At 48.1% G+C, this 23,936-nt stretch overlaps 4 protein-coding genes across 8 annotated transcripts; 2 read left to right on the forward strand and 2 right to left on the reverse strand.

Annotated features, from left to right (window-relative positions):
• Window positions 1-1,447: 1,447 nt before the first annotated feature.
• Window positions 1,448-3,350, reverse strand: Nup44A (nuclear pore complex protein Nup44A). The gene is made up of 5 exons (XM_017241937.3): window positions 3,227-3,350; window positions 2,623-2,863; window positions 2,132-2,569; window positions 1,864-2,072; window positions 1,448-1,806 (listed from the first exon to the last, which is right to left on the reverse strand). The coding sequence occupies exons 2-5, from the start codon at window positions 2,731-2,733 to the stop codon at window positions 1,500-1,502; spliced, it is 1,065 nt and encodes a 354-aa protein (XP_017097426.1). The 5' UTR covers window positions 2,734-2,863; window positions 3,227-3,350; the 3' UTR covers window positions 1,448-1,499.
• Window positions 3,259-18,263, forward strand: ACC (acetyl-CoA carboxylase). Of its 5 annotated transcripts, none has more exons than XM_070278833.1 (14): window positions 3,262-3,394; window positions 6,848-7,033; window positions 7,191-7,579; window positions 7,644-7,765; window positions 9,402-9,768; window positions 10,809-11,097; window positions 11,165-14,898; window positions 14,960-15,262; window positions 15,315-15,485; window positions 15,549-15,977; window positions 16,189-17,058; window positions 17,122-17,469; window positions 17,531-17,665; window positions 17,731-18,263. In XM_070278833.1, the coding sequence occupies exons 2-14, from the start codon at window positions 6,865-6,867 to the stop codon at window positions 17,863-17,865; spliced, it is 7,461 nt and encodes a 2,486-aa protein (XP_070134934.1). In that variant the 5' UTR covers window positions 3,262-3,394; window positions 6,848-6,864; the 3' UTR covers window positions 17,866-18,263. The 5 variants fall into 5 exon arrangements, with proteins under 5 accessions (XP_070134935.1, XP_070134934.1, XP_070134933.1 ...); XM_070278832.1 differs by having other exon boundaries at window positions 3,264-3,394; window positions 6,845-7,033; XM_070278831.1 differs by lacking the exon at window positions 3,262-3,394 and adding an exon at window positions 5,446-5,594 and having other exon boundaries at window positions 6,845-7,033.
• CSN4 (COP9 signalosome subunit 4) lies at window positions 18,262-19,885 on the reverse strand. The gene is made up of 2 exons (XM_017241935.3): window positions 19,134-19,885; window positions 18,262-19,080 (listed from the first exon to the last, which is right to left on the reverse strand). Exons 1-2 carry the CDS (start codon window positions 19,692-19,694, stop codon window positions 18,430-18,432), a joined length of 1,212 nt encoding a protein of 403 aa, XP_017097424.1. The 5' UTR covers window positions 19,695-19,885; the 3' UTR covers window positions 18,262-18,429.
• Window positions 19,886-20,028: 143 nt separating this feature from the next.
• Window positions 20,029-23,624, forward strand: LOC108125656 (PX domain-containing protein kinase-like protein). Its single transcript, XM_017241926.3, has 8 exons — window positions 20,029-20,405; window positions 20,519-20,804; window positions 20,860-21,268; window positions 21,369-21,547; window positions 21,606-21,845; window positions 21,900-22,204; window positions 22,302-22,506; window positions 22,590-23,624. The coding sequence occupies exons 1-8, from the start codon at window positions 20,307-20,309 to the stop codon at window positions 22,781-22,783; spliced, it is 1,917 nt and encodes a 638-aa protein (XP_017097415.2). The 5' UTR covers window positions 20,029-20,306; the 3' UTR covers window positions 22,784-23,624.
• Window positions 23,625-23,936: the final 312 nt, after the last annotated feature.

The following is a 23,936-nucleotide window of genomic DNA, read 5'->3' on the forward strand; positions in this document are numbered from 1 at the left end:
CGTATAATTTAATTTAATATATTATAGCTATTTGCAATTAATTTCCTTTTGTCCTTCCCGCTCCATAAAATCACTTGAACTCGAAAGTATTACATGGAAACGAGGAATGTGGGAACATTCCGCACACATCAACCCTAAAAAATAACCAGAAGAAACAATCTTTTGCACATTAATTTATTTTTGCCGGTTAAACACATATAAATGTTTGCTATGATGGGACTTACCACGTTTCCATCTACTCTATGTGAGAGACCCCTGAGCTTTGACTTCCCACGCGATGCAGTAGAAACCACCACCCACCATCAGGGCCTGAATAGCACTCCGTCCGTGGGTCCGTATGGGGTGGTTCGGCCAACTTCGAGATCGGCGTCAACACCAGCGCCTTATAATATAATACACACGTCAAAACTTCCAATTAGAGACAATCATTCGGATCTGGGATAGGGCACTACTTTTGATACCGTTGTGCGGGGTGGTTTTTAGCTACAAAAACCATCGAGTCAACCGGGCGGGATTTCATTCGATGGATTACCAGCAGAGGAACAGGAGCCGCCAAGCCAAGCCCGGCAGGATAACCCGGAAAACCGCCAGGGTGGTTGCATATTCAAACAATTACGGATTGTGGTGTCATCGATAGTGAAATGATTTCGTTTTTATTGCGGTTCGAGTCAATTAAGTGGAATATTTGGCCACATTTCTGAATGCTTTTCCGTGTTTAACATAATAAAAATGTCCTTGGCCACTTGTGGCCTTGTGTGTTGGTGATATTTAATTTATGCACATCTGGATCACATGTGCATGTGAGGGGCACTTACCCAAAGGTTTAATGATTATGTGTGTGGGGTTAATCGAACATGAATAATAAATAAAAGTTAATAAAATTTGAATGCAGCCACTGAACTTGAAATGCGTTTTCTTTCTCTTACCACGACCAGCACTCTCTCCTCCCTTTTAATTCCTCTCTTGCGCTGTGGGGCAAAAATAGCCGGCATATCAGATCTGGCTCTCTCCTACGCACACAAACTATACTATAGTTAGTGAGAGGCGAGAGAAAGCATATGCTTTATTATTTTCGTAAGTGCTCGCTCTTCTTGACATGTGAAGTAACATTTTTTGTTTTGATTTTTAGTTTAGCGGGGAACTAGTCCAAAATCAATATTTAAGTTTTTCCATTTATGTTTATTGAAAAGCCAACTAGGCGGATGTGTGTTGTGCCTTTGGCAACACCAAGATCTCCACGTTTTGGTGATGTAATACTAGTATGTCCCGGGAAGAATCTTAGGAAGTGCACTGAAGAATCGAAAAATGTGGACCAGGAAGCTTATCATCGGGTTTATAAGAATGCCGGCTACTATTCCGATGTGTAAGTGATAACCAAAAACTTTCGATGCAACTGAAATCATTTCAAAATCATTTAATGGATAAGATTGCATAAACCTCCAACTGTTTTTATATTACGACTTTATTCGGACGATTAACTTAACATAACAAGTTTCATATCAGTGCCAAGGCACTTGGTTGCCAATGGTTCCCTTTTTGTAGAACTTGGCAGTGGCCGAGGCAGTGGTGGCCAGTGTGGGGGTAGGTGGAGCTGGCTCGTAAGTGGGTCCGGTGCCCTCTGCTTTCAGTACGGCTGCGCAGCGCCACTGCTTATTGTAATTCATACGCCACAGTCGCACACAACCATCATCACCTGTTGATATCAGCATTGTGGCCAACATATTCCAACAGACGCGCCACACGGGGCAGTTGTGTTCGCTAAACTTGACCGTCTGGATGTCCAGCTTCGAGTTGCCAGTCGAGTCCCTAAAATTTAAATCGTCAAAACGGTTTCGTCCTTTAAGGTTTTTTTCGTAATCTTACATAATGCCGCGTAGGTTTACGATGTAGAGGTCCTTACTAGCCACAGCCAGCATGTGGAAGGTGCGGCCAGCATTGGGGGCAAAGGCCACATCCGTGACTGGGTCCGTTATGTCATTCACAGTCTCAATTTTAACGCATTTGCGAGCATTTTCACTGTAGGCGAAAATGAAAACTTTTCCAGTGGGCGTAGCGGACTCGTCACTGCCCGCCTATAAGTATAAATTTTATAAAATATATGGAAAATCGTTTAAAATTTAAGTATCCGTACCGCCAGCAGCTGGGTGACCATATAGGTGGAAGTGTTCCAAGAGAGGCAGCTTAAGGGCAACTTGTTGGCTATCTCATGCTGAACGGGCCACTGTGAGAGGTTCATGATATCGGGTGCCTCATAAATCCGTATGATGCCGTCGGCGGAAGCAGTTGCGAGCACAAGGCCTAGGTATTTGGGAGCGAACTCCACATCGGTTACGCTGGTGCGGGAGTCTACCAGAGTGGTGCGGCGCACCCACCTTCTCGTAGGTGCATTTGTGGATGAGACCTTCTCTCCTATGACTTCCTCCCATACAGAAGCTGTGCGGTCGAACGAACAGGTGGCCACCACCTGACCGAATTCAGGATGCGCCCATGAAACGCGCCAGATTGATCCTGAGTGGGCCTTCCAGCTGCTCGTCACACTCCATTTGCCCTGACCGTCCTCGTCCCAGATCTGCCGGCAAAAATATTTAAGACTCCCTTACAATGGCAGCTTGGTATTCTCACCTTCACCGTCTGATCGCTGGAACAGGTGGCCATGCGCCGACCATAGTAGTCAAAGACCACATCATGGATAACGTCCTTATGGTCTGCTATAATCGGCTCCACATCAAACATGATTGCAAAGTTGTTTATTTACGCGCAAATTGCAATCACACGCTTTGTTTGTTATCAATAGTGTTGCCAACCATTAGTATTGAGTGTTATCGGCTACCGGAAACAGTGTTGGCCAGTGGATGTTAAACAGCTGATTCAAAAAAGTGGTATTTTGTCAGTATTTTTCTTTTTTCCAATGTTTTCCACAGATATTCTCTACAAAATTGAGCAGATTTCAAGTTAATTTACTGCATACTATTTTCAAAAAGAGTTTTCTCCATCGGAGAGTGTCAAAAAGGCGAATACTTCGCGAAAAATAAAATATGAGTGCTAGGGTAGGCGGGAGCCGTCGCGGTGTGACCGGTCAACGGCAGGGCGAAAAAGAAAAAAGGAAGAGGAAGTGAAACAGAAATGAAAAAAAAAAAATGAACGTGAATTACCAATAAAAAATCACGCGAAAAATAACAAAACAGACCAGAGCTGTTTAGCTACGCGGTGACAAGACCTCGCATACCTATCAGTGGCGCAACAAGAACATCCTGATAACGCTCCCTCAAGCTCCAATCAGGGTACCAACTCCCCGCCCCCGTAAAGAGAGAGTTTTGCACCCGGAAAAGAACAGTTACACACAACAAAATTGCCAACAAAAAGAAACGTGCGAAGCGCAATACAATGGAGAAGAGTAAGTGCGGTAATCTAAGCGCCAAACGGGTAATTAAGACCCGATTAGTGGATTCCATTCAAATTGAATTGTATGCGCATAAATGCAAATCACAACTCGCGCGCGGGTTATTCACCCCTAATCAAGCACCTTACAGCATAGATCAACGATCTGACCCGCGTTTGTTTATCATTTCGAAAAATACATTGTATAAAGTCCGCGAGGAATTTTCAATCAAATCGCTACCAGCATAATTTCTATCTTCAATATGTTCACCGCCTGGCCCCCATCCGACATCCTCCGCCCTCGCTCTTGGCGCTCTTGCTCTCCTTTCGTTTCTCTCGTTCGTTACTGACCTTGATTCCTATTGGATTTTACACATCGCGCGATGCCCGTGACGTACGTGTGGGCAAGCAGAGCAGTATGATTCGTGTTATTGTGTCTGTGTGTGTGTGGGAGGGGGGGAGCATATCTCAGAGTACGCCAGCCAGCCGGCTTCAATTACCTAATAATAACTGTATTCATTGGGGCTGATGAAGTGATAAAACGATGAATAAAATCTTTGTGCGGCTTACATCCTCAAGTATCACAATAAATCCCTGGAAAAGATAAACAATGCAATCGTTTTTTTTAGAAATAAAATCTTTATTTTTGATTTCTTAATAACGTAACAGTTTTTTTCCTATCGCTACTGCGAATTCGCCAAATAAACAAAAAACTGAAGCACCTGGATTGCCATGGAAACTAAGAAATCGAACCAAACCATTATCAGCTGATATGGCCATCGAAATCAGGCGTCTCACACGCGACCGACTTTCGGTTCTATTATTACTTTTGAGCAGATATCAGTAGACGTCCTCTGGCCACGCGCCAAACATGAATAATTCGCGCCCAGAACCAAAAACTGAACACAAAAATTTCCGCGCCGAGTGATAAGATGCCGGGGGGAAACATTCGAGACACTCGAAAAAAATACTGAGGTAGGGCAGCCGGCAGACCGACCGGCCGGCCGTCACCGTTAAGTATTAATCATAATCGGTCGCCAAGGCCAATGCCAAAATCGGAAGATTTTTGAAACTGCTATCAGATTAAAAAAAAACGTCGCGTCGGGAATTTCTTTAATGACTTTTAAAAAACCTCTGCTGATGTCGTCGGGAGCAACAAAGCAGAAAAAAATGAAAACAAATCAGCGGGATTCGCGTGTTCGGTTCGTGGCATCGGGCAGAATTTGTTATTAATTTGATTCAAAGTGCAATCAATCGAGATAATCAATTTTCGTGTCATTTCGCTCTCGGTCGTTTATAGACCCTAATCAGCATCGCCAGCAATGAACTTACGCCAGCAAATTGAGAAATTAAGGTTTTAGTTACCTCCACTAGAGTGCATTTCCGTCAGCGGATGGGTCAGCTTACAGATTGCATCCATGTACTCCACAAAACAATAACAATAACAACAACAACAACATCAACAAAATAAGGCGCAGCGACCTTGACATTGAAAAAGCTCCCACGGCGGCAGAGATGCTCTTAAGAGAGAAGCAAAGCGGAAAGAGAGTGGGAGGACAGATCCAATTGGTGGCCAACAGCTGATCGGCATCGATTTATCGCTGTTATCGCAAGTGCAAGCCGTTAACAGTTGTTAACCACAAATTGCCCTTTTTCCACAGTGGAACTTTGCTAAGTGAAACTGGTTTTTCTCCAAAAACTTCCTCTTATTTTGACTCTTATTATTTCATAGCTTTAAAAGCTGGTTTTAAAAATAAAACCCTATTTATCTCTTGATTGATCCGTTAAGATGATCTCCCTGTTCATGTTCCTATTATTGAGACTCCATTGTATTGTATCTGTGCACTCAGCACCTGCAAAAACAGCAACACAAATTGGCTTGTCGACCCGCGAGACCCGCCGGCGATTAACATTCGAGCGCAACAACCTGTACACGCACAATTTCATACACAGAGACACACACGGAGCTTATAGTTGATATTGATAGTGACGACGCGATGTCGCGGCGTCGAAGTCGCCGCTCTGCCAAGCCACAACGTCCAGGCATCGATAGTGCTTTCTGGCCGAGCATGGCCCAGTTGAGTTTCAAGCGTCGGTCACTGCAGTAGCACTCGTGCGGAACCTGTTGCGCGCCCCACCGTCTAGGAAGTGGAATCCGATCCGACCTCGTCTCCAAGCAGATCCCAAACACTAGACACACAGGCACACTTTGAGTGGTAAAGCGAGATCTCAGACCATAAACCTACAACATCAAACTAAAACCTAATAAAACCCAATTCAAGGCCTTCAAACCGTGCCCTAAAAATTATTGGCCAGGCAGTGAGTAAACTTTCCGCCTTACTTTTGGGCTATATTGAGTAATACGAACCTGATGCCAGTCAAGTGCTGGTTCTTATCAGAAGATTGGCCATATAAAAACATACGATTCCACTCAAGAAATGTTTATAGAGCGATTAGTGTCCGGAACTCCACCTGGCTGACTGGCTGTCGGATCAAATTTGTAAAGATCTTCGGATAAACGAAATCCTAGATCTTTCTTCGAAGTTCCGTGTAAGGCAGGTGTTACATAATAGTCCGATTAGAGACCGAGATCGATTCGGGGTCTAATTCACCTTTAGGTGCCTTTCAAAGCCCCACTGGCTGGCACACTTACATATTGTAATGGCAAAATCATTGACCTCTTCTACTGGCAAAGCCAATTTGCATTTCCACATACCAACTTGGGATTTTTTTCATTTTCTAGTTTGTATTTTTGTTGTTTTTCATTTTTGTTTTCCCCTCTTTTGCGTTTTGTTTTAAATTTTTTTTTATTTTTTTAAACGCTGCACATTGTACCCCCAATAACCAAAAATCATTTTCGTATTTTCCAGTTTTATCGCCCTTCCAAAGGGTGTTATTAGAGGGCTGGATCATTGATCATTATCGCAATCTTTGCCTTTTGGCATGGGAACTCTGATTTCCCAGCTTCTGGTTAAGCTATAGCACCTATTACGCCAAGTTTAGAATATTGATTATATATTCAGGTGTCTGTTTAGCTTTAATCTGAGCTGAGAATTATCAGAGTTCTGGGCCCTTTCACCTTGATAGACCTAGACTTGCTAGAGATAGAGTATTGCCAGTTCGTGGTGCTCGTCTCTCGCCCACTGCCTCATTGACCTGGCCACGGTTTCATTTGGTGAATTTTCGGTTTCTTAATTGTATCTGGCCAACTAGTTTATGCATAGATTAGCATTTTAATTTTGTTTTGTTTCGCCGCTTTGGCCCCAAAATTCGTGGCAAGGTTTTTGAACTTGAAAAGTGTCCAAATCGGAGATGATGCGAAATACATATTAATGCACAAAGGCACCAGACACTAGGCACTAGACACTAGGCACCAGACACTTTCACTGTCACTCCAGTATACCCTAGCCCAGAGACACACCGATATGATTATCTAATCCGTTATTTGAATTCACCGATTTTAAAGCAGCATTTTGGATATAGCCGATGTTGATCACACTATTAGGCACTCTGGCTGCTTTTCTTGCATTCCTATTGACATTGATCTTTGGCCGCGGCCAGAAAAGACTCAAGCCAGTCCAGGTTGAATCTTCAGAGGCAGCAGCATCGACCACAGCAACACCTAGCAGCGGCAACAACGACAGCCCCAACAATCGTAAGAATCTCACAACTTTGTTAATCGCGAAACACTTGAAACTTTTGAAGGGCAAACAAATCGCACATCTCGCTGATAACACAACTAATTATATTAAGCTCTCGACTATATCACGTTTGAATAATGACTAATGCTGATATCTCTTCTATGTTTGCAGACAACTCCAGCGTGATTGCAGCTACAGCAACAACAACAACAACAACAACAGCGGCAACTAACAATCCGGCAGGAGCAACTACAGCTGCCAGTGGAGCACCGGGGGATAAGAGATTTCCCAAGTCGTGCATCAAGAAAGTGAAGTTCTCCAGCGAGAGTCTCAAGTCCGACGTTGAGGAGTTGTGCGAGCAGTTGAAGGACAACGCTCTGTCCGATCGGAGCAACGACAACATCCGCATCGCCTGCCATCAGAACAACAACAACAGCATAAGCAACAAGAACAAAAACCAAAGCAGCATCGACAACAACAACATTGACAAGATGAGCGAAGCCAACGAATCAAATGAATCGCAAACCCAGTCCGCGGAGGGTGAGCGACCCAGCTTTTTGGTTAGTCATCTTGTTAGTCTTCTCTAAATTTTCCCACTAATAATTTTAATTACAATTTCGCCAGGTGGGGGATGAGATTGACGAGAAGGCGGCCGAGGCGGGAGAGGCCTGCGACGAGTTCCCCCAAAAATTGCAAAGCGATATCCGGCAAAATGGCGACATTTCGGAGCGACGCAAGCGGCTAAGGTGAGCCTCTACCTACCTGGATAAAGTTTAGAAACCAGGGAACAATAGAAAAGGGTCTCTAAAGGTTTAATTGTAGTTAACCCTCGTACACTGGTAACAATTGTTTAGAATCAGTTAAAAGATTAGAATTAATACAGGGGCTTAACTTTTATAAGAAGAGTTGTGTGCTTTTTTAAAAAGAATTAGTTTATTTAAAAAAAAATGTTTGTCAATACCATTTCACCAAACAATTTTCTCTCAGTGTATGGAGCAAAACAAAAAACAGGTGACTACGTCACCGACAAAAGCCGCCAAACATATCGCGTGAGTTTAGGGAAAAGAGACAGGCAACCGTTTAAGCGTCGTGTGTGCGAATGAGAGGTGGTTAAAACTTTGCGAGAACTTTTCTGCTCTGCGCCACCATGGGGGAGAAATGAAGAGAAAATGTGAGGGAGAGTGGGTGAGAGTGGCCGGCCATGTGGGCAGGCCGCATTTTGTTTTCATTCACAAACTCTTTAAACTCGTTTTGCCAGCGCGTTTCTCACTCTCTGGCCCTCTCGCCGATTCTCTGCCGCTCCGGCCCATGTGGCGTATGAGCAACGGTGGCCAATACCAATACCCGTGTTGGCCCGCTCGATGCTAGCGGTTCAGTTCCCAGGCAATCGTCGGCTCCGTCGGTCCGCATTCCGCTAACAGAAACCCCAAATCCAAAAAATTCCCAGCCATAAAAGTTGCCTAAATAAGTTTCTCGCGTGTGTGGACATCGTTCGACATTGATTTTTTTGTTGTGGTTGTTGTTGTTTTCGGCGGTGAAAGTGGTGCAGTGTTGTGGCTTTAAAAAAAATATTGTCTGTGCGGTCGGGTTATTAGTCACACTTGCATAATTGCGAAGAGCCACCCATATCATAGCCCCACCCCTATCCCAGTCCCCAGAGATATCCGCAAAGATCCGTCCCGATCCGATTCCAAAACCGTTGACTTTGCACCTTGGATGCTATTGGCCCTCGTGGAGCTAATTAGAATGTTAAAGCGTCGCGCCAGCAAGCGTTTCGTACTTGTTGAGTCCGGTGAGGAGCCGCAGGTGTCAGCGGGCGGCGACAATGCCTCGGGATCAGTGGCCGTGTCCGCTTCGGGTTCGGGTGGCACGGGCCCAGTCATACCCCATTTCGTGGCCGTGGATTGCGGCCAAAACGATTCCCACACCAACAACAACGTCGAGATGAGTGCCAGCATCACCAATCATAACAGCAACACCAACAACATCAACAATAATATCAACAACAACAACAACAACAACCAGTCATCAGCATCGCTACTCGGCGTCCCCGTGGTGGGAACCCTGAAGTAAATCGCATGATACTTTCTGTTGTTTTTTAATTGAAATTCATAAGGCCTGAGTTGGCTTAATTGCAGTGGCCACTGGCCAGATTCGTTGACAATTTGTAAACAAAAGAGAATTATTCGCAAGACATTTTTGTGCGATTTAGCCAAACCGGTTTTATTGAATCTTCTTGCCATGTGGCTGCTCCTCCCCTTTCCATTCCACCTGCCTTGGCGCGCCAAGATCGATGTACACTGATTAACATGGTTAGGGTTTTTTTGGGGAAATAAACCGATATAGTTCATACATTAATCCCAACATCTATATATCCCTCAGGCCGAGCATGTCTCGCGGCACTGGCTTGGGCCAGGATCGTAATCAGGATCGCGACTTTCACATCGGCACCACCGAGGAGTTTGTGAAACGCTTCGGCGGCACCCGCGTCATCAACCGGGTCCTGATCGCCAACAACGGTATTGCGGCCGTCAAGTGCATGCGTTCCATCCGCCGCTGGTCCTACGAGATGTTCAAAAACGAGCGCGCCGTCCGCTTTGTGGTGATGGTCACCCCGGAGGATCTGAAGGCCAATGCCGAGTACATCAAGATGGCCGATCACTATGTCCCCGTGCCCGGCGGATCCAACAACAACAACTACGCCAATGTTGAGCTCATTGTGGACATTGCACTTCGCACTCAAGTACAGGTGAGTCGGGGGATTCTGGAATATGGAATGTGGAATCTGGGGGCCACCGCCATAGAAGTGGCCAGCCTGAGGTCGTCCGACAGTGCTTTGTCTATTTGGTTTGGTTGGTTCCACCTTAACCGCATCGTACGATACGTATTTACACTGTCAATCTGGCACTGGCACTGGTACTGTCACCTGGCAAAGTCAAACGATCGTACCCCGCATACCGATAAAGAGGGCCCCCCCCATTTGTATTCGTGTGCCGGCATTTGGAGCCGAAGACTACGCAGTGTGTCAGCCACACTGTGCAGCAAGGGGGCGAGCCCAAACCCATATAGTATTGGATCATATTTTACTTTATCTTTCCGGCACTTTAGCAGATATATGAGAAAGATCTTAAGTCTGTTTTGTTTGGCACTTTAGCAGTTCTAACGACTGTACGTGTCAACTGCCAACAATAAACAAATCATTGCGGGCTACAATGTCGATTTCAAGTTACTATGTTTCGGTTTATTTCATTTTTATTTCAATAGAACTTAGTATTTAGCTGTTGACTCGTAGAAATCAGTGTAATTCAAGTGCAATAATTGTGAATTACAGATGCAGATCTTACCCAACTGCCTGTTATATAGACAGGTTTATATATTATTTCCAAAACAAACCTCACCTGTAATCTCAACCCTTGGTCGTCGAGTGCCCGAGTGGGGATAGGTTTGAATGCATTTTTGAAGAAAAAAATTTAAAAAAAAAACTTGAGAACGGAAATTCACCTGGCGCTGTTTACTTTCCATTAGTCGGAGCAGGGCACTGGAGGTTAATTAGCAAATGCCACGACACCTTGTTGCACAGTGTGAATTATCTATTTTGTTTTGCCATCCGGCGATGGTGTCGCTGGAATGGCCCCCTGACGTCACAATTGATTTTTACCGACCAATAAAGTTTCATAATTCCCGCACTCGCACTCCCACTTCCACTTCCACTCCGCAGTTGGGTGTCCCTGGGTGTTGGCTTATTGAATCGAGTATAGAACTGATTAAGGGTTCTGCTGATAATTACAGGCTGTGTGGGCCGGCTGGGGTCATGCCTCTGAGAACCCCAAGCTTCCGGAACTGTTGCACAAGGAGGGTCTGGTCTTCCTCGGACCCCCCGAGCGGGCCATGTGGGCGCTGGGCGATAAAGTGGCCTCCTCGATTGTGGCACAGACGGCCGACATTCCGACACTGCCCTGGTCCGGTTCCGAGTTGAAAGCCCAGTACAGCGGCAAGAAGATCAAGATTTCCAGCGAACTCTTTGCCCGCGGCTGTGTAACCAATGTGGAACAGGGCCTCGCTGCCGTCAACAAGATTGGTAAGTGGTTTCCCAAGTGCTTTCTCTACTGTACAGTCTGAACTAACCTATGATTCACCATTTGCAGGCTTCCCTGTGATGATCAAGGCCTCGGAAGGCGGCGGCGGCAAAGGCATTCGTCGAGTAGACACTGCCGAGGAGTTCCCCGCCCTCTTCCGTCAGGTTCAGGCCGAGGTTCCCGGCTCGCCCATCTTCGTGATGAAGCTGGCCAGGGGAGCACGCCATTTGGAAGTGCAGCTCCTGGCCGATCAGTACGGCAACGCCATCAGTCTGTTCGGTCGTGACTGCTCCATCCAGCGTCGCCACCAGAAGATCATTGAAGAAGCCCCCGCCATTGTGGCCCAGCCGGAGGTGTTCGAGGACATGGAGAAGGCCGCCGTACGTCTGGCCAAGATGGTCGGTTATGTGAGCGCCGGAACTGTGGAGTACCTGTACGATCCCGAGGGTCGCTACTTCTTCCTGGAGCTGAACCCCCGTCTGCAGGTGGAGCATCCTTGCACAGAAATGGTAGCCGATGTGAACCTCCCGGCTTGCCAGCTGCAGATTGGAATGGGAATCCCCCTGTACCGGCTGAAGGATATTCGTCTGCTGTACGGAGAGTCTCCCTGGGGCGCTTCCGTCATCGACTTTGAAAATCCGCCAAACAAACCTCGCCCGTCTGGTCACGTTATCGCTGCTCGAATCACCTCGGAGAATCCCGACGAAGGCTTCAAGCCCAGTTCGGGTACCGTGCAGGAACTGAACTTCCGGTCCAGCAAAAATGTCTGGGGTTACTTCAGTGTGGCCGCAAGCGGTGGCCTGCACGAGTTCGCCGACTCCCAGTTCGGTCATTGCTTCTCCTGGGGCGAGAACCGTCAGCAGGCGCGCGAGAATCTGGTCATCGCCCTGAAGGAGCTGTCGATTCGCGGTGATTTCCGCACAACCGTGGAGTACCTGATTACGTTGCTGGAGACTAACCGCTTCTTGGACAACAGCATCGACACGGCATGGTTGGATGCTCTGATCGCGGAGAGAGTGCAGTCCGAGAAGCCGGACATCCTGTTGGGTGTCATGTGCGGCTCACTGCATATTGCCGATCGTCACATCACCGAGAGCTTCTCGAGTTTCCAAACTTCCCTGGAGAAGGGCCAGATTCAGGCGGCCAACACGCTGACCAACGTCGTGGACGTGGAACTGATCAACGACGGCATTCGGTACAAGGTTCAGGCTGCCAAGAGCGGTGCCAACTCCTACTTCCTGCTGATGAACGGATCGTTCAAGGAGATCGAGGTGCATCGCCTCTCCGACGGCGGATTGCTGATTTCCTTTGAAGGCGCCAGTTACACCACCTACATGAAGGAGGAGGTGGACCGCTACCGCATTGTGATCGGTAACCAGACTTGCGTCTTTGAGAAGGAGAACGATCCCTCGCTGCTCCGCAGCCCCTCGGCCGGAAAACTGATCAACCTGATTGTGGAGGACGGTGCCCATGTGAGCAAGGGCCAGGCATTCGCCGAAATCGAGGTCATGAAGATGGTGATGACCCTCACCTCCCAGGAGGCGGGTACGGTGACCTTTGTTCGTCGACCAGGAGCAGTGCTAGACGCTGGATCCCTGCTGGGTCACTTGGAACTGGACGATCCTTCGCTGGTAACCAAGGCGCAACCTTGCAAGGGCCAGTTCCCTCATCCTGAGAACGCCCCGGTCCCGGAGAAGCTCAACCGAGTCCACAACACGTACAAGAGCATCTTGGAGAACACCCTGGCCGGTTACTGCCTTCCTGAACCCTTCAACGCCCAGCGACTGCGCGACATCATCGAGAAGTTCATGCAGAGCTTGAGGGATCCCTCGCTGCCCCTGCTGGAGCTGCAGGAAGTGATTGCTTCTATTTCGGGACGTATTCCCATCTCGGTGGAGAAGAAAATCCGCAAGCTGATGACCCTCTATGAGCGCAACATAACCAGTGTACTGGCCCAATTCCCCTCCCAGCAGATCGCCAGCGTCATCGACAGCCACGCCGCCACTCTGCAGAAGCGCTCGGACAGGGACGTCTTCTTCCTGACCACCCAGAGCATTGTGCAGCTGGTTCAGCGCTACCGAAACGGAATCCGCGGTCGCATGAAGGCCGCCGTCCACGAGCTACTGCGCCAGTACTATGACGTGGAGTCGCAGTTCCAGCACGGCCACTACGACAAGTGCGTGGGGTTGGTGCGCGAGCACAACAAGGACGACATGCTGACTGTGGTCAACACCATCTTCTCGCACTCGCAGGTGGCCAAGAAGAATCTGCTGGTCACCCTGCTCATTGACCACCTCTGGGCCAACGAGCCGGGCCTGACCGACGAGCTGGCCAACACCCTGAGTGAGCTGACTTCGCTGAATCGCGCGGAACACTCCCGGGTAGCTCTGCGATCCCGCCAGGTGCTCATCGCCGCCCACCAGCCGGCCTACGAACTGCGCCACAACCAGATGGAGTCGATCTTCTTGTCGGCCGTTGACATGTACGGCCACGACTTCCACCCAGAGAATCTGCAGCGTCTGATCCTGTCGGAGACCTCGATCTTCGACATTCTGCACGACTTCTTCTACCACTCGAATCGGGCTGTTTGCAACGCTGCCCTGGAGGTTTACGTGAGGAGGGCTTACACCTCCTACGAGCTGACTTGCCTGCAGCACTTGGAGCTCTCCGGCGGCCTGCCGCTGGTGCACTTCCAGTTCCTGCTCCCCACTGCCCACCCCAACAGGCTGTTCTCTCGAATGTCCTCGCCGGAAGGTTTGGATCAAGCAGCAGCCGAGAGCCTGGGCAACTCCTTCGTGCGAACTGGAGCTATAGCTGCCTTCGATTCCTTCGAGCACTTTGAAATGTACTCGGACGAGATCCTGGATCTGCTGGAAGACTTCGTGTCTCCCGCTATGGTCAATGCCAAGGTGTTGGAGGCTGTGGAGGCAGCGGACTCTATCTCGGACAGCCGACACAGCACTTCGATCAATGTTTCGCTCTCGGACCCGGTCACCAGGGCAAATGCCGCCGAAGAGGCCAAGTCCACGGAGCCGATCCACATAGTCAGTGTGGCCGTCAGGGAGACGGGCGAGCTGGATGACCTCCAGATGGCCCAGATCTTCGGAAACTACTGCAAGGAGCACAACGAAGAGCTGTTCCAGCGACGTATCCGTAGGATCACTTTTGCCGCCTTGAAGAAACGCCAGTTCCCCAAGTTCTTCACGTACCGCGCTAGGGACAAGTTCGAGGAGGATCGCATCTACAGGCACTTGGAGCCCGCATCTGCCTTCCACCTGGAGCTGAACCGCATGAAAACGTACGACCTGGAGGCCCTGCCGACGGCCAACCAGAAGATGCACTTGTATCTGGGCAAGGCTAAGGTATCAAAGGGTCAGGAAGTCACCGACTACCGGTTCTTCATCCGCTCGATTATCCGTCACTCGGACCTGATCACCAAGGAAGCCTCGTTCGAGTACCTCCAGAACGAGGGTGAACGCGTGCTCTTGGAAGCCATGGACGAGCTGGAGGTGGCGTTCTCCCACCCGCATGCCAAGCGCACCGACTGCAACCACATCTTCCTGAACTTCGTACCCACCGTCATTATGGACCCAGCCAAGATCGAGGAGTCCGTCACCAAGATGATCATGCGCTACGGACCGCGTCTCTGGAAGTTGCGTGTCCTGCAGGCGGAGCTTAAGATGGTCATTCGCCAGTCGCCGCAGTCTCCCACGCAGGCCGTGCGACTCTGCATCGCCAACGATTCTGGCTACTTCCTGGACATCTCCATGTACACGGAACAAACGGATGCGGAGACAGGAATCGTAAGAGACTCTCTTGGATTCGATAATTGGTATGCTTTGTTAACACACTTCTTCCTTTTAGATCAAGTTCAAGGCCTATGGCGAGAAGCAGGGATCCTTGCACGGCCATCCCATTTCGACGCCCTACATGACCAAGGACTTCCTTCAGCAGAAGCGTTTCCAGGCTCAGTCGAATGGCACCACCTACGTCTATGACGTTCCGGACATGTTCCGCCAGATGACGGAGCGCCACTGGAAGGAATTCTCCAAGGCCCGGCCTACGGTTGACATCCGTATTCCGGATAAGATTCTGATCGAGTGCAAAGAGCTGGTTCTCGAGGGCGACAGCCTGGTAGAGATGCAGCGACTGCCAGGAGAAAACAATGTAAGGTTATTTCAATAGACTATGGCAGAGAGAGTAATAACTTTTATTCCAGTGCGGTATGGTTGCTTGGCGCATTGTCCTCGCTACTCCCGAGTATCCCAATGGTCGCGAGATCATTGTGATAGCCAATGACTTGACCTACTTGATCGGTTCCTTTGGAATCAAGGAAGATGTGCTGTTCGCCAAGGCTTCCCAGTTGGCTCGCGAACGCAAAGTGCCTAGGGTGAGTTGAAGGATCACCTCTACTTCCTGAACATTTTAGAACTTATCCTGAAATCCTTTCTAGATCTACATCTCGGTGAACAGCGGTGCCCGCATTGGTCTTGCTGAGGAGGTGAAAGCCATGTTCAAGATCGCATGGGAGGATCCAGAGGAGCCGGACAAGGGCTTCAAGTACCTCTACCTAACCACTGAGGACTACGCCAAGGTGGCCAACCTGAACTCGGTGCGCGCCATCCTCATCGAAGACGAGGGCGAGCAGCGATACAAGATTACCGACATCATTGGCAAGGATGATGGCCTGGGTGTGGAAAACCTGCGATATGCCGGTCTGATTGCCGGCGAGACGTCCCAAGCCTACGAAGAGATTGTCACCATTGCCATGGTCACGTGCCGTACCATCGGTATCGGATCGTACGTGGTGCGTCTGGGACAGCGTGTCATCCAGATCGACAACTCGCATATTATACTCACGGGCTACGCTGCTCTTAACAAGGTAAGGTTTTTAGATCCCACAGTATCTATAATTAGACATTATTGCAGTTTTTGTATCCGCCCACATCCTAAACATACATTGTATTTCAAAAATAGACTTCGTACGCTACGGTAGAAACTATAAATCTTTGTTTATATGCAAACAACTTGAATAATATTTTCGCTTTGTAGATATATGTACGCAAATGCTAATGGATTCCCGATATTTTCAGCTGCTCGGCCGCAAGGTGTACGCCTCCAACAACCAGCTCGGCGGTACCCAGATTATGTTCAACAACGGTGTGACCCACAAGACCGAGGCCATTGACCTGGACGGTGTGTACACCATCCTCGACTGGCTCTCTTACATTCCCGCCTACATCGGCTGCGACCTGCCCATCATCCTGCCCAGCGATCGTGTCGATCGTCCAGTGGACTTCATGCCTACCAAGTCGCCGTACGATCCCCGCTGGATGCTTGCCGGTCGCGTTAACCCGGTGAACGCCAACGACTGGGAGAACGGGTTCTTCGATCGGGACTCGTGGAGCGAAATCATGGCACCTTGGGCCAAGACGGTGGTCACCGGTCGTGCCCGTCTGGGTGGTGTTCCCGTGGGTGTGATTGCCGTGGAGACCCGCACTGTGGAGGTTGAGATGCCCGCCGATCCTGCCAATCTGGACTCGGAGGCCAAAACTCTGCAGCAGGCTGGTCAGGTGTGGTACCCAGATTCCTCGTACAAGACGGCTCAGGCCATCAAGGACTTTGGTCGTGAGGAACTGCCACTGATCGTTTTCGCGAACTGGCGTGGCTTCTCCGGCGGCATGAAGGACATGTACGAGCAGATTGTCAAGTTCGGTGCCTACATCGTGGACGGTCTGCGGGAGTACAAGAAGCCTGTGCTCATCTATCTGCCTCCCAATGCTGAGTTGCGTGGAGGAGCCTGGGCCGTGCTGGACTCGCTGATCAACCCGCGCTACATGGAGACCTACGCCGATCCGGAGGCACGAGGAGGTGTCTTGGAACCGGAGGGCATTGTCGAGATCAAATACAAGGAGAAGGATCTGGTCAAGACGATACACCGTCTGGACGCCACCACCATTGGGGTAGGTTCTCTTAATTATTTTGAATATCTTTATAATAATATATCTTCTATCTTAACTTTTTAGCTAAAGAAAGAATTTGACGAGGCGGTGGCAGCGGGAGACAAGGCCAAGGCTGCCCAGGTCGATGAGAAGATCAAGGCTCGCATCTCGGTGCTGATGCACGTCTACCACACAGTAGCCGTCCACTTTGCCGACTTGCACGACACCCCGGAGCGTATGCTGGAGAAGGAGTGCATTAGTGAGATTGTGCCCTGGCGCGACTCCCGCCGTTGGCTGTACTGGCGCCTGCGCCGTGTCATACTCGAGGACGCGTACATCAAGAAGATCTTGCGTGCGCAGGACAACCTGTCCGTTGGCCAGGCGAAGCAGATGCTGCGGCGCTGGCTAGTCGAAGAAAAGGGAGCCTCTGAGGTAAGACTTCTAAGCCGTTACCCCCTAAGTTCCATTCTTAATTAAAAATTTTATCTTCCAGTCGTATCTGTGGGACAAAAACGAGGAGATGGTGGCCTGGTACGAGGAGCAGAGCAATGCCGAGTCTATAGTTTCCCGCAACGTGAATTCCGTGAGAAGGGATGCCATTATTTCGACCATTTCCAAAATGCTCGAGGTAAGCTTCAAGAAATGTCTGTACTTTTTGGAAGTATCATTAACCTTTTATGTTTCGTCGTGCAGGACTGTCCTGACGTGGCGCTGGACGCTGTGGTGGGTCTTTGCCAAGGCCTGACGCCCGTGAATCGCGGCGTTGTCGTACGCACACTGGCACAGATGCAGCTGAACGAGGAGAGCTCATCTGGCAACCAGGGATGATTCTACGCTAGGTTTTAGGTTCTTTAAGTCGTCACCCGTTCTGTTCACCATCACCTTTCCACTTCCCCTCCCATTTCGTCACATTTCTCAGCCAGCTTTGCGCTTGTAAAAATTTGCAGAGCCCATCATAATGTGCATTTCGTTTAGTTGAATTTGTTTAACGTAATTAGTTTAAATCTAGTTATGTATGTTGGCCGATCGGAGTTTAAGGCATGGGTAGGTTGTTGCCCGCGTGGCCCCAATAATCATCTAGTTGTATCGTGTACATATTCGAGTATGTATATCCCCTGAATACAAACCATTCCATTAGTTGTCTAAGATCTAAAGTCCTTTGTACACAGAGCTTTTTGAATTATACGAGTTACTGAAAATATACACATATATGGTATCATAAAATATTTCAAAAATTGCTGAAGGGCAAAGTATATTTCATTTCGTTTTGGTTCCACAGGATCGATAATGTACATCATTTCATTTGTTTCATAATCTTAAAATGAAATCTATCGCTTGACGAAGGTGAATGTGAAGGAGAGTGGCCAGTAATGAGAGATGCGAGCGCCGGGTTCAGTTCAGGTTATCTAGCCAATCTGGTTCGGCGACACTTATCTTCTCTATGATGGAATTGACTTGATAGCAGAGCGACTGGATCTGCTTGTCCCACTGTGGCAGCAATTCTCGGTTTTCAAAGTGCACGATTCCAGATATCTGGTCTATGTGGCCATTCATGCGGCCTTCGGTTATCATCTGAGAGGCGATTTTCTCCGCCTTCACCGCAGGAATGTCCAACAGGGCCCCCAGCTCCTCGAACGTGATGTTATTATACAGCTTACTCGCCGACAGCAGATTGTGCTCAAAGACGGCCCGATCCAGAATCGAAGATCCGTCGGAAGTGGCCGCCTTCTGGTGTTCCTGCAGCAAAGCCTCAAATTCTTGGAGCTCAGAGCGCCGAATGATGCGCTCCAGATACATTTTCTCTAAAATTCCGTAAGCTGGCAGGTGTTGGCAGCGTTCGTCCTTGAACAGAGTGGCCAGCATGCGAGAGCGCTGCTGTCCGGCGGAGGCTAGCACGGTGCAGATAAGAGCCTTCTTTAAGGCCGTCATGCGTTCTCCTTGGTCCACGATCTTGCGGTAGGAAAGCTCGTTGTAGCGCTGGGCGGCTTCGATGAATTTGCGCCTGTAGTCCAGAACTCGCGCGTAGCACACTTTGTAAAGGACCTAAAAAATATAATAATTATAATGAATTCCTCTAATAAAGGAGATGGTCATGCCTGAAGCTCTTCGGAATTTGTCTCGGCCTGCAGCAGAGAGGCACGGTTGATGAAAAGCTCGGCCTGCACGGAGTCGTTGTCCTCCAGGTAAAGTCGGGCAATCTTGAGGTAGGTGCCGAGCTTGCACTCAACTGAGTACTGTTTTTGGCCAGTCTCCAACGGAATCCCCACCAGCACCGTGGCCGCATCGCGCCACAGTTGATTACGCTCATAGATGTTGGCCAAGTGGAACCGAATACCAGCCACCTGCTCCTCGAACGATATGACGCGGGGGTGAACCTTCTCCAAGGTGAAATGGGAGAGCTCTTTGGAAAGATCATCGGGCAGCTTGCTCAGTTCGACACCCACGTCGTTGAGGATCTGTCGCGAGATCACCAGGCTGACGTGCTCGTTCACAATCGCCTCAACAAAGAGCCGGAGGCCATCGACCAACTCCTGACCGGAGTTCGTTAGCACACTCTTTAGCAGCTGCCGGTACTTATCCGCCTGGTCCTTGTGCGTGCCGGTAAAGTTGATTAGGCCCATCAGCTGGTTGCGCAGGATCGCCGTGGAAATGCCCATCTTGGATTTGCGGTGCAAAGTTTTCGGTACAGTTCAAGATATTATATTTGCAATTTATTTCGCACTTGCTAAGAACAACAACTAGAGGTGGAGATTCATCGATGGTAACAGCGATGCTCTCATGGTGGTCTAGCCGGTTTCAAGCTAGATTAGTATTGTTAATATATTTTTAAGATCGTGCTATTATTTAATATTGTAGGTTGTGGATAAGAGAAAAGTTTTAAAATGATAAAAAGTACTATATTTTAATTTTACAAACCATAAACAATAATAGTCGTATATTTATTAGAGACTTTATGGACAGCACCAGATTAGTGTTGGGAAATTACTTACCCTTACCAACACTGGTGTAACGATTATATGTAAACAGTGAAAAAATATACTTTGTGCGGGTCCAACTGGATTTGAAAAAATCCAATTGGCCATCGGGCAAGACTATCTCCGCGTGCTTAATTCTCAGAATAGCGAAAAGAGATTGCAAATAATCAGTAAATTGCACCTGCTGCTGTTGGCGAGCCAAGGGTGGTACAAAAACACCTACACATACACACTAAAATATCCCAGAGGGGCAGCCTGCATAGTGAAGGTGGAAAATGTATTCAGAGGAAACCAATGGCCATATTTGCGAGCAGATATGAACGGAAATTGATTGATGACACCCATGAGCTGAGCTGCGAGATTATTGCAGTCAAGGAGGTCGACGGACATACGGTAGGTGAAACTTTCTAAGCGGGGGAGGGGCTTCTTTTCACCCCCCACCTGCTGACCCCAGAGAAAAATCAATAATTGTTGATGTGATGATTTCATGCAATCGTCTGATGCAGGAATACCTGCTGCGCGTGCAGCGGGGACATTGTGAGGAGAACTCTTGGAACGTTCTGCGCCGCTACAATGACTTTGACCGGCTGGACAAGTGTCTACGCATCTCCGGCATTGACTTGCCGCTGCCTCGCAAGCGCATCTTTGGTAATATGCGCCCGGAGTTCGTAGCTGAACGGAAGCAAGCCCTGCAAGTGTACATAAACGCCGTACTCATGAATCCCATACTGGCCTCGTCGCTGCCAGCCAAGCGCTTCGTTGATCCCGAGAGTTACTCGCAGTCGTTTCACGGTAGGTACTTCTTTAGAAACAACCCTTGGATATCACTGATTGCTTTTCCAAACAGACCATGCTCTTCAGAATGCCACGCTCTGTTTGCGAACAGACACAGTGTGGGCCCTCGGCACCTCCATGGGTGCCATAGGTTGGCGTCTACGGAAGCATTACTTTAAGGTTACACCCAAGCCACCGGAGAAGAGCAGCAACAAGCTGTTGGTCAAGAGCGGATCCCAGACGCACCAGAGCAAACACTTTGCGTCTGGTAGCAGCAACGGCAGTGGCCATTCAATCGACGCAGGAACCTTGGAGCCCGGTGCCGAAGTGGTGGCCGAATGGCTGGAATATGGACCGGACAAGTACGTGGAAGAAAAGGAAATCGGAGGGATCCTCAAGAGTCTCATGGGACTGCAGCATCCGCACATCGAGCCTGTGATTTTGGCCTGCCACACCGAAAGTGGCTGCCTCGTCATAAGAAAGTCAGTATCTTCTTTGCTTTTCTTTGTATTTTTTATAGAGATATGAGTTATGATTCATCCGGAATTCTTTACTGACACACCACTCCCTATTATCTCACAGATTCCATAAAAATGGCACTCTGAAGGACACGCTTTGCATGGCCACGCCCAAGAACCCGTTTCTCAGCAAATACGGCAATCCAAAGGGGCGCACTGCCCTCTCCATGAAACAGGTGGCCACTTACGGCAAACAGATCTTAGAGGCTCTTATATTTTTGCATTCCAAGGGCTATGCTTATGGTAATTTCAAGTGTTTGTGCTTCCATTTTCCCAATACTTACTTTGGGTTTGATTTTAGGACATTTACATTCCGGGAACATTGTTATAGTAGACGATTGCGTCAAGCTGCTAGACATTGAGAACCATCTCCTGGGTGTGCCGGCCTTCTATCGCCCGTTCTTTGTCCAGCACAGCAAGATCCATGCCATTGAAACCATCGATGTCTACTGCTTCGGACATGTACTGTTCGAAATGGCAATGGGATACCCACTGCAGGAATCCGTGGTCAGGCAGATAACCGAATGCCCTGAGGCGCTGAGTAAGTTTATTGATGACCTGCTTGTACTTCATTTCAAGCTTTTTTCCTTTGAAGAATGTTTATTGGAAAGCATCCTCTCGAAGGAGGCCTGCAAAGCTGGGTTACCGACGTTGGAGCAGCTGATTGGCCACAGGTTCTTCGAACAATATGCATCTCCCGAAGCCTCTTGCGCTGCCAATGCAGAGAAGCCCTACTTCAAGATCTCGCTTCAGGCTAAAGAGCTGCTGAGGCTGGCAGCCACAAAGAGCGAAAACCGCCTGCGGGATGAGCAGAAGTCGGTGAAAAACCAAAAGCGCATCGTGCGCGTCCAGGAGTTGATGAGCTCCGAGGAGGAGAAACGCAAGTCCAAGCAAAAAGCAGTTAGTTGTCAACCTGAAACCAAACACACGTAGCCGAAACCCACACAGCAATTTAACAAACACCTTTTGGTTTCTTTTTTCATTTGTTGTTTATTAGAAATTAGAGCACAAACAGTCGAAGCTAAAGCAGCAAGGTTCACTCCAAACGAATAATGGACGCTTGTCGCTTGTGGCTGCGACTGCCACTGCATCGGCAGCTGCAGCTTCCTCCAGCACCGCGATGGTGGGCGGGTTGAGTGCGGCCGACTCCTTCAACCGCTCCGACAGCACACCCGAGGAGCCCACACTGGCCGGCCTCAAATGTAGTTATCGCAACTTTGAATTTATAGTTTTCTAGCTTGGCTCTGATTTCCAAACGGCTTAACTTACGGTTCCTCTTTTTTAGCGCCACCACTTACTCCGGCTCCGCACTTGGAGAGCATTTACCAACAGGATCCGCCGGCGGTGGAGAGGCAGTCCTCCACGCCCAATATGCTGGCCGAAGACCCGGAGGGCGACGAAACAACCCGCTCCGCCTTGCTAGAGTCCATCTGCAAGTTCAATCGGGGTTCGCTGCGCAAGGTGCGCTCCAACGACTAGAGAAATTTATAAACGTTAAAATTTTGGACCAAATGTGGCGTTATGAAATAACTGTGCCATTAGAATCAGAAAATGACTCAAAGCTAATCGAATCCGAATTGCAAAAAAGCTAAATTTTTAGAGGCATATTGACACGAACAAACTACTTAGAAAAAAAAAAAAGAGAGCGTATTTAAAAGCATCGCCGAGCATAGCATATATCCGAAAAAACAATCCAGCAATTACTATATGTACTAACGAAACCCACTGATTAATATTATTACATCATATACTACGTGTCCACTTTACACTACATACGATTTATCGGCTAAAAAGGAATGTGTCTATTTATGTATACAAGTTAGAAGTCAGACATTGCGAGCGGGTTTCCGGATCGCAACTAAAGCTTTACATATGTGTCCACTACGACTGAAACTTTGGTACGAATATCTAAAATGGAAACAAAATTAAAAAATACAAAAACTATAAACGTAACATGAAGGAAACGACAAATAGAGAACTTAGTACTTTCCAATATTTAGATAAGTCTGCACCAAAATTGCACGAGACGAAGAGACGCTATTCTTTTATATTATATCGTACATGAGTGTTAGATGTCTAAGAACTTGTTCCTCGGTGTTGTGCTATCTCCACCAGTGCGTCTATATCGCCAATTTTTAGTAGCTTTACTGCAGGTTTTGTAACTGAATTTGAGTTTCTTTTTTTTATACATATTTCGACGAGCCACGAATGTTTTTAAAAAACACTCTACTACTGTATGTTTAATCGCGAAAAGAACTCTCGAGTCCTGGACTCACTAAAGAAAGAATAATGGACGGATATTAGTTTCACCAAAATGTTGGCCAAGAATACGCACTGTTACTGTTGTTTTCCCTTTTATAAACAATTTATTAGGTGTGTATTTATTCGTGTGTCCGAATTATGTATTGGGTATATATTATATTTGAATATGTGTATATATATGTAATTGATGTTTTGTGGTCACAATGAGCACCAGAAATAACGTAAATATCCTTGTACTTGGTATGTGTATTATCGTCTACGACTGTGTATATGTTTGATATACTTTAAAGTTTCAACCGAGCCCACAATGCTAACAACAAAATGTGAAACATACTCCCCCCCCTACACACATATTGCAAACCAAATAAAG

The sequence above is a fragment of the Drosophila bipectinata genome, chromosome 2R (assembly GCF_030179905.1).
Source record: "Drosophila bipectinata strain 14024-0381.07 chromosome 2R, DbipHiC1v2, whole genome shotgun sequence".
NCBI lineage: Eukaryota > Metazoa > Arthropoda > Insecta > Diptera > Drosophilidae > Drosophila > Drosophila bipectinata.